Source organism: Poecilia formosa, unplaced genomic scaffold (assembly GCF_000485575.1).
Source record: "Poecilia formosa unplaced genomic scaffold, Poecilia_formosa-5.1.2 Scaffold12, whole genome shotgun sequence".
Taxonomy (NCBI): domain Eukaryota; kingdom Metazoa; phylum Chordata; class Actinopteri; order Cyprinodontiformes; family Poeciliidae; genus Poecilia; species Poecilia formosa.
The window spans coordinates 1,111,873-1,123,390 of NW_006799951.1; the positions used below are offsets into that span (position 1 = coordinate 1,111,873).

Below are 11,518 nucleotides of genomic sequence, written 5' to 3' on the forward strand. Positions count from 1 at the left end.
GGGATGAAGAGGGGAGGGGATGTGCGCGTGTGTGTGTATTTGTTTTTTTGTTTTGTTTTTTCTTCTTCTTCTTCTTCTTATTCTTACGCGTTGTCTATCTTCTTCTTCAGTCTTTTTTGGGCGGTGGCACCCAACGTTAGGATGCATTATCGCCATCTACTGTGCTTGATGGGTCACGATATTCATTTCAATGGTCTCAAGGGCCAGTGTCCTGCAACTTTTATGTTCTTGTCCTACATACTTGGCCGCACTAACGTGCAGCCAAGATCTACAGAGCTGCAGTCAGTCACTACTCTCCCTATGCATTGCTACGGGCAGGCTCCAATAAAGTAATAGTTTGTAGTAATTCATTATCTGCATTGAGTATTGAAAATGGACGTACAAATAATCATCAAAATATATTATACGAGATTATGGCTGTTCATCATAGGATATGTGAACAAAATAAAAATTTCATATTATTCTGGACTCCTGCTCATGTAGGTATTTTGGGGAATGAAAGAGCAGATAAGATAGGTTGGCTAAGGAGGCTATTAAAAAAGAAGATATTGATATGTCAGTAAAGTTATCCAAATCTGAAGGCAAAAGTATAGTGTACAGAGAAAGCAAGAAGATATGGAAAATTAGGTAGGATAATGAAATAAATGGAAGACATTTATACAAGATACAAAATACAGTTGATGTAGTAAGGTTCAGAGGAATAAACAGGAGGGAGGAGATAATTATAAATAGAATAAGAACCGGGCACAGTTTTTTTACGTGAAACTCTTTTTAAGATGGGGAAACTTCTTACTGGTTTATGTAGTTGGTGTGATACTGTAGAAACGATGGAACATGTTTTTATTAGTTGTACAAAATATGCAAATCAAAGAAGATTATTAAAAACGGAATTAGGTTTTAATAGGGAACTGAAATTTGAGAATGTGGTTGATCAGTTAAATAGTATTAAGGGGGAAAAGAAGATTTTTCGTTCTTTTAAAAAAATACTGGGATCTTTATGAGAATTTGAGGTATAGATATTGTTGAGAAAATAAATTTAAAATAAGCTAGTTTTAAAACTTAACATGTCTTGATTCAAATGGCCTGAATTGTGGTTTTAAATCAGTAACTTATTCTGGCCTATTGACCTTTATTTTACTTGTAGTTACAGCAGATGGTTTGCTAGGATCGTTTGAACTGCCTTTTGTCTGTGGGAAAACAATACAGTGGAAGTTGTAGCTTATCACACTCATCTGTGAAAGGCCGTAAACACGGCAGGGATTTCTGGCTTGAGAGAGGGTCAGAGATAGCTCCTGGTTGGATGAGCAAAGATACGCCTTGTTTGAATAAATTAAAGAAAAGAAGATAAAACTTTCTACACAGAAGTAACAAATCAGATTTGCTCTTGCAACTCTCCAAAGATGTCTTTGCACGTCTTTGCTTTTCTTCTATTTATGTCAGGTAAATGAATGTATGTCTCCGTTGTTCTGCAGTTCCTGGTGTAAGTTTATGCATTGTCTTATATTGGATTAAACTCTGTAATTCTGTGACGTCAACACGCATTGTTGTTTTCCTTGTGGCCACACGTGGCTCGCCGAGAGGACCTGGGATCCAGAGGAAGAGATCCAAACTTTTTCCAAAGTTAACCCTATGAAACCTGCTCCGCACCACTAGGAGGCAGTTATGCAGCTATCCTTTGTTTACCAACTAGTGCGCCATCAAACAGAAGAAGGCGAAGGTTTGCCGCTTGCTAGCGTGTGGGTAACAATACAAGTATCTAAGCAATTTTCTGAACTGTTGTCTATTTGATTGTTTGGACGACTTGAAGTCACCTTATCTTCGTTTGTTAGTTTTCCTTCGTTTGATGATCATATTCAGAACGCGGAAAAAGGTAAGCTGGGAATTTTGAACGGAGTAACAAGCCTGCGAACGTTAGCATTTGTGAGTTCTGACCATCACGTTACAAATGCAAAACGTGCAAATGGACGACCTGAACGACGAGAACCTACAAAAGAAACCAGTGGTTGTTTTGACTCGACTCCCGGAGTTTACGCTCAATGCGCTTCAACCACCGACACCCCAGCAGTTCGACAGCGAAGCCGAGTCCCACGGCAGCTCCGACTCCGACATGCTGTGGGAACCCGGAGACGATTCGGGAGACTCGGATTTTGGAGCTAAAAAGAAAACCCAGCATAAACACAACAATTCTAAACACAAAAAGCCGAATGAAGTGACAGTGCCTACACCGTTAGGGAGCATCATCAATAACAGCACCGGCAACAACAGCCTCAGCAACAGCAGCGTCTGCAATAACGACGGCAACACCACCAACAAAGGTAAGGACGTTTCCATCCACAAATATAAACCAGTAATAACACTGGAGTTGCTAGAATGCCTACGGAGTTCAATCTCCCAACTCCGTATTGCAATTGTGTTTCCGCCCCCCTCCCCAGCTGCTGAAATATCCCCGATCATAGTGTCTGCAGCTTTTGCCAGCCACTCAAACGAAACGAGAAACGTGCGGCCTGATTTGCCAGAGCCAGAAATTAAGTTGGACATGGTAGTCCTGGCCAGGAGGAGAGTCACGAGGTGGCAACGAGGCAAAATAGTGGAGATAATCAATAAGGGTAAGAAAGAACACTTTAATGCGTGTGTGTGTGTGTGTGTGTGTGTGTGTGTGTGTGTGTGTATTTTTTAATAAGCTGAAATAAAATCATTAGTTGAATGAAAAGACAGGTGTTCTAGTTGACTCTAGTTATCCTTTTCCAGGAACTGAGGTAGTTTTCTGTGACCATTCTTTTCCCCTTCTGTATCAATCAGGGTAAAACCTTTACCTCAGAAAAGACCCCAGCATGAAAAGTGAGTCATCCTCTTCAAACTTATTGAGATCTCATTAATCAGAGCTCAGAGTAATACGTTAATGCCTTGTGCTTCATGGGAATATGTAACATTGGTCAGTGTCACACGTTTCCATGGAGTTTGAAGGCACTTTGAGTCAGTTGGTAAATCAAATTTGGGCGTCAGACTCGAGCTGCAGAAACAAACACTTCAGGGTTGAAACAGTTAATCAGATTAACTCTGATGGATTGATTAAGGAAATAATCCAGTAATGTAGTAACTTATTAATGGTCAACTTTATATTTTATAAAGTATACTGACTCTCAGTCAGTTTCTGACAGAGCAATGTATTTAAGCAGATGATGGCAGGTGCACAGGGAGAAGGCAGAGGAGCTATTTTTTTTTTAATTTTTCACAGATTATACTGTCATGACAGTGATAATTTTAACGCATATATAAAAAGCCATCATTTTTATATATTTGAATGCACCTTGAGACACATTTTTGGATTATGTGACATTATTGGCTCATTGCAATCTATTCATGGTAGCTGTAACTTTAAAATCCATTAAAAAAAAAAAAAAAACATTACAGTCACTCTTGTGTCGTCTGGAGTAACTTTCACTCCGAAAGTGAAAGAGTCATCATAGTTATCTTGCTAAAGTTCGCTAGCTTTATTTTTGCTAGGTCAGCCTTTTCTTCTTTCACTCATTTTGCATACATATTGCCACAAAAGCTTTTACTGTTTTTTTTTTTTTGATGTTTTACACTGTGACTGCTCTGATGCAAGCTGAGATAAATACTTTGTTTGCCTGGGTTTTTTTTTTTTTTAGCGTTTTCTGTTGCTTTCTGTATCTTCTTTACCTGATGCAGGAATGGTTAGTAGAAGCATTTCCAGAGCAAATTACATTTACAATAATGACTTGTTGTTTTTAAGTTGTCTTTTAAATGTATTTTTGTAAATAAATTTAAAAAACCATTGACATGTCTGAAATATCAACACGTTTCATCTTAAAAAAAAAAACAAAAAAACTTTGCACCCTTTTTTATTTTTAATATATGCCATGCTACATGGCTTGTCCTTTTTGTGCTTCTCTCAGTTTTCCTCGAGTTTCGTGAGCTCCAATAAAATCACGTAGACAAGATTCAGTAGTTTTGTTTTGTTTTCTTTTCGTCTTTGCAGATGATGGACGAGTAAAATATAAAGTGATTTTTGACGAGAAGGGGAAGAGCTTGGTATCAGGACATCACATCGCGAAGGAAACCACTCCAAAGCTGGACCAACTGTACGTCGGAGCCCGAGTTTTAATTCAGTCTCCAGAAGATGAGCAGTGCTTCCTGCCTGGACTTTTGTCTGAGCTCCCCAGCAGAAAGAATCGCTTAAGGTCTTGGATCAAATGACTGCTAAGACATTTATGAACCCCCATTTAGAAAAAAAAAAGTCTTCTTGAATAACTTTATGCTTTTCAGGTTTCTGGTGTTTTTGGACGATCACACACCAGTTTATGTCAGCTTACCATCACTTTATCTCGTTTGCAGACAAAGTAAGTTTGACTGTTTCCTCCTTTTTTTATTTCTGAATTATATTTTGCATCTTCTGTAAAATTACTGTAATGTTTGTTTCATATGTTATGTTTTAAAGATAATATTTACCCTGCACCTAGTTAGGACTTTACCTCTGTTTTTTTTTTTTTTTTTTTTTTTATTTTTTTGTCCTAGCATTGCAAATAAACCAAACCCTTGTTTGTGCTTATTTGGTTTCATGCTGCATACAGTTGAAGCCAGATATTTGCACACACCAAATTAAAAGAAGCACACATTTCTTTCTCACTGCCTGAAATTAAATTGGACCAAACTTTTCATGGTTTAGCTTGGTGAGAATTACAAAATATATTTCTGTTTTGTAAATGCCAGAAAACTTGGGAAAGACATTTCTTTTGTGACCCAAATCATACATTTCATGTAAACTTTTGAATTTCCTTAAAGTCACAAAGGAAATTCTGAAAAAAAAAAAAAATGTTCTTGCCGAGTTTTCTGGCATCTAGCAAATAGAAATAACTTGGGTCTAACTAAGCTAAAACAATAAAGGTTTTGTCTAATGTGTGTTTTTATTCGGTGTATGTAAATATCTGGTTTCAACTGTAATTGCTCATGTTTTATCAGGATTAGTACTTATGCTACATTAAGATAGTATGTTTGTTATCAATTTAGTGCAGTTCTTTTAAACAAGTTTTTACTTAACATTTCTGTATTTTATGCGGTACTTTTTGCTGTTTGGTCCAGAAGAGGGCACTGTGAAACAAAAAGTGCTACAAACTGTGGAAAGAATTTATTTTTTTTTTCTTTAATACTTTGTGAATAATTTCTCTTTTTTTAACAGTGGATGATCCTTTAGGCGACCTTCCAGAGAGTCCACACAAGTGCTTCATGGCACAATACTTGAGGAGTTGGCCGTATCCACACCTAACCCACTATAAAGAGGGACAAATCCTTAAAATAGAACTGAATGGAGTCCATCAGAAGTGTCATGTCGAGTTGGTTGATTGCAGCTTGATGAAGGTTGTTTTTGAGGTTAGTATCTTTCTTTTCTGATTTTATTCTATTTTGTAAAACCTAATCCATTTACGTGATGTGTTTTAATCCAAAAATAGAACAGGGTTGAATGTTTTTTTTTTTTTTTTTTTGTGCTATTTCAAGGAAATTATTCAGATGTGGGAGATGCCAATGTTCAGTAAAAACTATAGGTCTAGGAAATTAACATTGGTAGACTGAAAATTTGGTTGTATTATTTGTTTTATCGATGCTAAAAAATATCACATTTCCCTTTGAAATGAAATCCACAAACAGATTCTGTTTTAACATTTTGTCTTTATGGTCATCATTTGACTGATGATGTTATACAAATATTCTATTAAACTTTATTAAGCAAAAGTGACAATCCCAACCATACTTTTCTCTTTTGTTGTTTGCAAATGTCACCAGTTAAAGTTAGTCTATTTTCAGTCGGGAGCATCGCTTCCATGAACAAGATTGCACTTCTATTTCAGTATTGCACTGACCAAAGGTTCTTCTTGAATAAATTGTTTCCTGTATGTGTCAAGGCTGAGCTCTAATACAGAATTTAAAGTTATTGGATGAGGCTTAAAGTAAAAGACTTTTTGTTTATCTGTGTGACTGAGTAGTCTATATATAAGGTACATTACCCTTGTAATTCAGTCAAATCATACATTTCAATATATTATTTCAGCATCAAAATGCTTTAAAATAAAATAAACAACAACAAACAAATGAGCAAGAAACAGGACTTTACTGCGGCAAAATAAAGGAAGATGATGAAAAGATTAAAGACAGACATGCACTAATGATTGAAGTATTTTTAATAAAAAAAATTGTATCTTAGCATTCATTTTAAAGTAACTCAGAATTTCATCATTCTGTTCATCAATTTTCGGAGTCATCTCAATAGGGACAAGTTTGGTAACTAACATCTCAATAGGACAAGTGTCAGGGGCAGAAGTCTAAAACATCTGTAACACACAGACGGAAAAAAAGAGGAGACGTGGTTCATTCTTATCTCACGAGGAGAACACAGAGAAACCCAGTTACAGTTTTCCCCTATGTTCTGAAGTTCCATCTGTGTCTCCTGCACTTTTATTCAGTCTTAGGGGACGCCCTAGTTACAGGAGGCACGCAGCTCTAAAGGGAGGGGGAGAAACAGCTGCGTGCCTGAGTGACTACACAGCATCTCTTAACAGAGCACACTTTATCTCCAAAGCCAGGAATTCCTGTCTACTGTTGCAACGGCTACATTCTGTTCATCTTCTGGGAAGGTTACGGTTGTCTCCTCACGAACAGCCTGCAGACAATTTTTTTAATTTTTTTTTAAGGTTTTATTGGCTCTAGTGGCCTTTATTTGATAGTTAATTGACAGGAAACAGGGTAATGAGAGAAGACATGCAGCAAAGGTCGCCAGGCCGGGAATCGAACCTGCGACGGCCGCGTCGAGGACTGAGGCTTCCATATGTGGGTTGTGCTGAGCCACCACAGCACACCAGACAAATATGTTTTGCCCACCACAAGAAAAACACTACTCATAATGGACATTTCCATTACCTGTTATAGTAAGTAAGGGTAAAGGCATAAAACAAACATTTGATAACTTATATTTATTACAACATTTCCCTCCTGTTTATCATATGTTTGTACAAATTCTCGCATCACTTAACAGCAGTTACTCCTTAAAAAGATTTTCAACTGCAAGGTCATTTTTATGTAAGCAAACATAATTACACTCAGAGATAAATGCTGCCATCATTTTAATCAGAAGACGGTCAACATCGTATCACTTTCTGTGTCTGAATCAGGCTGCTCCTCATCGTGTTCATCCTGTAGCTCATTGGTGCTTAATATAGGACAAGTTTCAGCCAGTTTTGATTGCAAGGCGGTTTAACAACGCTCAAATGCAGGGAATGCAACAACATCCCCACAAGGTTAATACTGCCGCAAACGCAGCTATGGAAATGAACACAGAGGCTACCAGAGACTTATACTTGCCAAGCATGTCCATCCAGTTGTCCCACATGGAGGTGTCAACACCAGACTGCTCTTTCATTTTTGTGGATAGGGTCTTCAACCCCTCTCGGTCAAGCTTCCATCGGCGGTGGTTGTGTTTAATGAAGGTGCAGCTCTGCTCTCCGAACAGCGCGCACACACCTCCTCGCTCTGCCAAGAGCATGCCAAGGGTAATCCTATTTTGGAATGCCATCAGGGGCGTTGCCTCCAGTTGGTCATGTGCAGCCTCAAAACCTGCCACTGTGTAATTTCCCAGACGTTGAACATTGTAGTGGATGCAGTTGATTTCTGTAGTACACCACCAGCATATAGAAGACTCAAACCCTGCTTTAATTTGATCTGGAACACCTCTTGGCACCCCAGTTGCATCTGTATCATTTCCAGGCAGGGTTATTTTAGATCCATTTTGTCTAATAGAATAAGCCCAATCTTCTGTCATGAGGCTGTTAAGATTTAACAATAGGTCAGATGCAGATGTAGGGTTTAGGGAGACGGCGAGAATGAGCGTGCACACAACACAATCTGTTTTGGTGGCATCAGCTGCTTGTTCTGCCATGAGGAGCCATCTGTATGGTCTTCCAAACATCCATTCATAAGCTGTTAACCCTGTTGTACTCATGATGTTAATGTACAGCTTTATCAGATCCAAGGACTGAGTCCAAGGCCTCCCTGTTTTCCACAAAGCCTTGGCTACAGTGATTGCATCTGGATGTGCTGTTGGAAACAGTTCAATCCATTTAGAGAATGCATCAATTATTATCAGGCAGTCCTTTTTCCCTTCACTTTTATTTAGTTCAATGAAATCCAACTTGTCCTTTTGCTTGGCTGAGCTAGTGGGAGCATGTATATATTAAATAAGAGGCGCCCCAAGATGGAGCCTTGGGGGAACCTTATATAGGGATTTTGTCAACTTCCTTATAAAGTTACCCATTGACACAGAGAAGTCCCAGTTCTTTAGGTCATTAAAGTCTTGTTGGAGAATCTGACCCAGCTCTCCAGTCGCTTCAGTATTGTCATGGTGAACAATACGATAAAAAATTTATTAAATACAGACTGGAGGTTTTGTTTTTTTTTTCAACCCTATTTTTCCGCTTACAGCTGATGTAAACACGACAGACACTAAAGGATAGAATACTACCTCAAACTAGTATTTAAATGTTTTAATACCTAAATCTGGGCTTATTTTCAAAGACTACTTTAATCTGACAAAAGTGCCTCGTTGGAACCCCTATTCTAATTTATTAAAAATGTTTGCATGTAAACATTTTATATCTTACACAGGAAAATGGGGAGACGGACTGGATCCACCGAGGCTCCCTACGACTGGAGCACATGTCCAAGTTCTTGGAGTTGAAGCAGAATCGAGGATCCAAGGCAGATGATTCTGACTCTAAATGACCTATAAATTGTTGTTAGAGAAAGAAGACATTAAAAGAAAAAAAAAAAAATCATTTTGACCTGTAAATACATGTATCTTTCTGGCCGTTGACTTATATTTTGGTTCCTGACGGAACAGATGTAAGGTTGAAGCATGTAAACTCAAATTGGTAGTTATTTCTTTTGGTTTCTTTTGAAAAGTGTAAATATGTTTATTCTCTACTTGTTGCATCTTTCTTTCTTAAATGTATTTCCAAATCTTTGTGCGTAGAAACCCTGCTAATAGTAACCTGTTTAAATTAGGGGAAAAAAATGTAGCCCTTTGCTGCCTGATACATATGACAAAAAACATTATACAGAACAACTTATGTTTGATTTGAACATTTGAACACAATACTTCAAGCTTAATTTTACTCTTATTTTGATCCCGGAACTGTTCTTAAATGATGCCCCTGTACAAGTAAAGCATTTGTGTATATTAAAAACGTCTATTTCTTTTATCAGTTTTTTTTATATGACATGATTTTCACAATTTGGTGTTTTAAGCGGACATTGCTTCTTCAGCAGTAGTGAAGGTATTTTATTCTGTTATTCTCAACTTTTTTCTTTTTTTTTTGCCCTAGAAATATTTGTTGCATTTAAAGAAAAAATAAAAAAAATAAACTTTTGTCTCATTTCTGTATAGAATTTGGCTAATGATGTCAATTCTGCCATGGATGCTGTATTGTTTATACAAGGAGAAAAAAATAAAGCTTTACCATGTATGTATTTAGTTTGACCTTTGTACTTAGCTTTACATGTAATCCAGCCCAACATTGATTGCAACATTGAGGTTTAGTTGTGAAATTGACAGTCAACGTATTTTTTTCTTTTTACTTCTCATTTGTTTAGTTGATCAGAAATGAGGGAATGGTACGCCATGAATAAGTTACAATAAACTAGTTGTTTTGTCTGTGTATTTAGCATCGCATCGAGGTACAAATGGGGAACTAAGACAGTTATCCAATGTGTAATTTGATTTTAAACCCGCTGAAAATAATAGGTGAGTGGAAACCTCTTCAGGTCCCAACCACACATATACAGTAGCTGTCGCACATGTGTGCATAAACTTGGAAAAGGCATGAATATTAAATTTACATTGTCCTTCCTTCTTAAGCATTTTTGAATATTTTGTTCCATGGTAAAAATGTTAGTCAGTTATAGATGGATCTTAGTTCTTCATTTCTGCACATGCTCCTGGCTCCAGTTTGAGGGAAGTGGAAGTGTTAAGTGATCGCTGCAACTTCTGGGTTGTGTGCAATAAAAGCAGAGAAAGTAAACGAACCCATTTTTAGTTTTGGATTTGATGGCAGACAATGATATGATTCTGTTTGCTGATTTTCAACATTATGAAAATGTGTGAGGTAAATGGATAAAAAGCATTTTAATAACACTTTGCAAGCCGGTGTCCAGCAGCGGTGTAACACTGTCGTTTGCCATTTGCATTTTGTAGAGCTTAAACCAAACAGCCTTGGCGTTTTTGTAGACTCCCATTCAAACTGTAGAGTGTGCTTTTCCTTTTAGGGCAGCGTGACCGGTTTTAGGAAATCGAGGTAACTTGATGTTGAATCCATCTATTAGGTGAGGAGGTTTGAATTGATATTGGATAACTTGTAATCCAGACACAATCTGGCTGGATTTAACCCTAACCCAGAAACATATCCACTATGTATGCTTGTAGTGTTGCAGTGGCCAGCAGTTACTGGGTAGGCAGCAGTGTTCACCCTGGATAGATAACTAGTCCCTTTTAATTAAATTTCATGGTTTTCTGGCTGGGAACTGGCTTTGGACTGTGGTTCCACTTGAACCACGCTCCAAAGCTTAGGAGGCGTTTTGGATGGGCATTTAATACACCAGGGCCTCCGCAAGCGTGATGCTACCACCTCCGGTGTTTGAGATGATTGACAAGTTCATGCTGCACTACAATGTGGTATACATTTTACTGTATATACTTTTGTATCCAATTCATGCCAGCCCTGAGTCTTTCTTATTCTTGAGCATTCTCACCAGATTTTCTTTCCTCTGAAAATTAAGATCTTCTCCCAGATCCTAGCCAAGGGTTCTCCGAAAAGACATCTTTGTAATACTAGCAAATAGAAGCCATATAGGCATGTACTACGTCTGCAAGTATGAAGAGAGAGAGTTGGTAGATACTTATTAGATGTGTGAATAACCACTTGTGTAAAAACAAGTGTGTCATATGGTTAGTAGAATAGTGTGGATGGTAGAAAACTTGCAACACCTCTACTCACAAGTCCCTTGTAGGGACTTTTGCCTTTTTACCAGGTGAAAAACAAGTGTTGCCAAAGTAGCAAAGAGCACTCAGTGGAAGCTAAATATTAATTAAAACCATCACACTAAAATGACAGAGCAATTACACCCAATGCCTTTTAAAATTTTAGTCCTTGCTTTAGGCCGTCTGGATCTTATCTGGTATATGAGCTCAAATTCACCAAGAAGCCGGAGATGAGGGGAATGAAAAATGTCCTTTGTCTTTTGTGTGTCTCTCTTTAAAAGTATTGGTGTTACATTAAGTGATGTGGTGCCAGTTGTTAACGCGGCCACCTTTGGTATTATAGGAGACCAGATGCATTTGAATGTATAATTTTGAATGTGTGAGTGTCAGAAAATCCAGAGCAAAATTATAGGTGTGCACACAGTTCTTGTTCTGCAAAAATCTTGTGGTGCTGCATGTTGCACAATTATTTCATCC

The 11,518-nt window shown here is 37.7% G+C and overlaps 1 protein-coding gene across 3 annotated transcripts; it reads left to right on the top strand.

Moving 5' to 3' along the window:
* Positions 1-1,623: 1,623 nt before the first annotated feature.
* On the top strand, positions 1,624-9,534 carry LOC103133511 (histone-lysine N-methyltransferase SETDB1-B-like). Of its 3 annotated transcripts, XM_016667924.1 has the most exons (8): positions 1,625-1,736; positions 1,830-1,873; positions 1,958-2,315; positions 2,433-2,606; positions 4,001-4,202; positions 4,288-4,361; positions 5,198-5,388; positions 8,671-9,534. In XM_016667924.1, the coding sequence occupies exons 2-8, from the start codon at positions 1,844-1,846 to the stop codon at positions 8,785-8,787; spliced, it is 1,146 nt and encodes a 381-aa protein (XP_016523410.1). In that variant the 5' UTR covers positions 1,625-1,736; positions 1,830-1,843; the 3' UTR covers positions 8,788-9,534. The 3 variants fall into 3 exon arrangements, with proteins under 3 accessions (XP_016523409.1, XP_016523411.1, XP_016523410.1); XM_016667923.1 differs by having other exon boundaries at positions 1,624-1,873; XM_016667925.1 differs by having other exon boundaries at positions 1,624-1,873; positions 2,457-2,606.
* Positions 9,535-11,518: the final 1,984 nt, after the last annotated feature.

Coding starts and splice junctions, on each gene's coding strand:
- LOC103133511 (XM_016667923.1), top strand. CDS start 1,844: ATGATCATATTCAGAACGCGGAAAAAGGTA. Junction 2,607..4,000: donor AGTGGAGATAATCAATAAGG/GTAAGAAAGAAC, acceptor TCGTCTTTGCAG/ATGATGGACGAGTAAAATAT. Junction 4,203..4,287: donor AGCAGAAAGAATCGCTTAAG/GTCTTGGATCAA, acceptor TATGCTTTTCAG/GTTTCTGGTGTTTTTGGACG.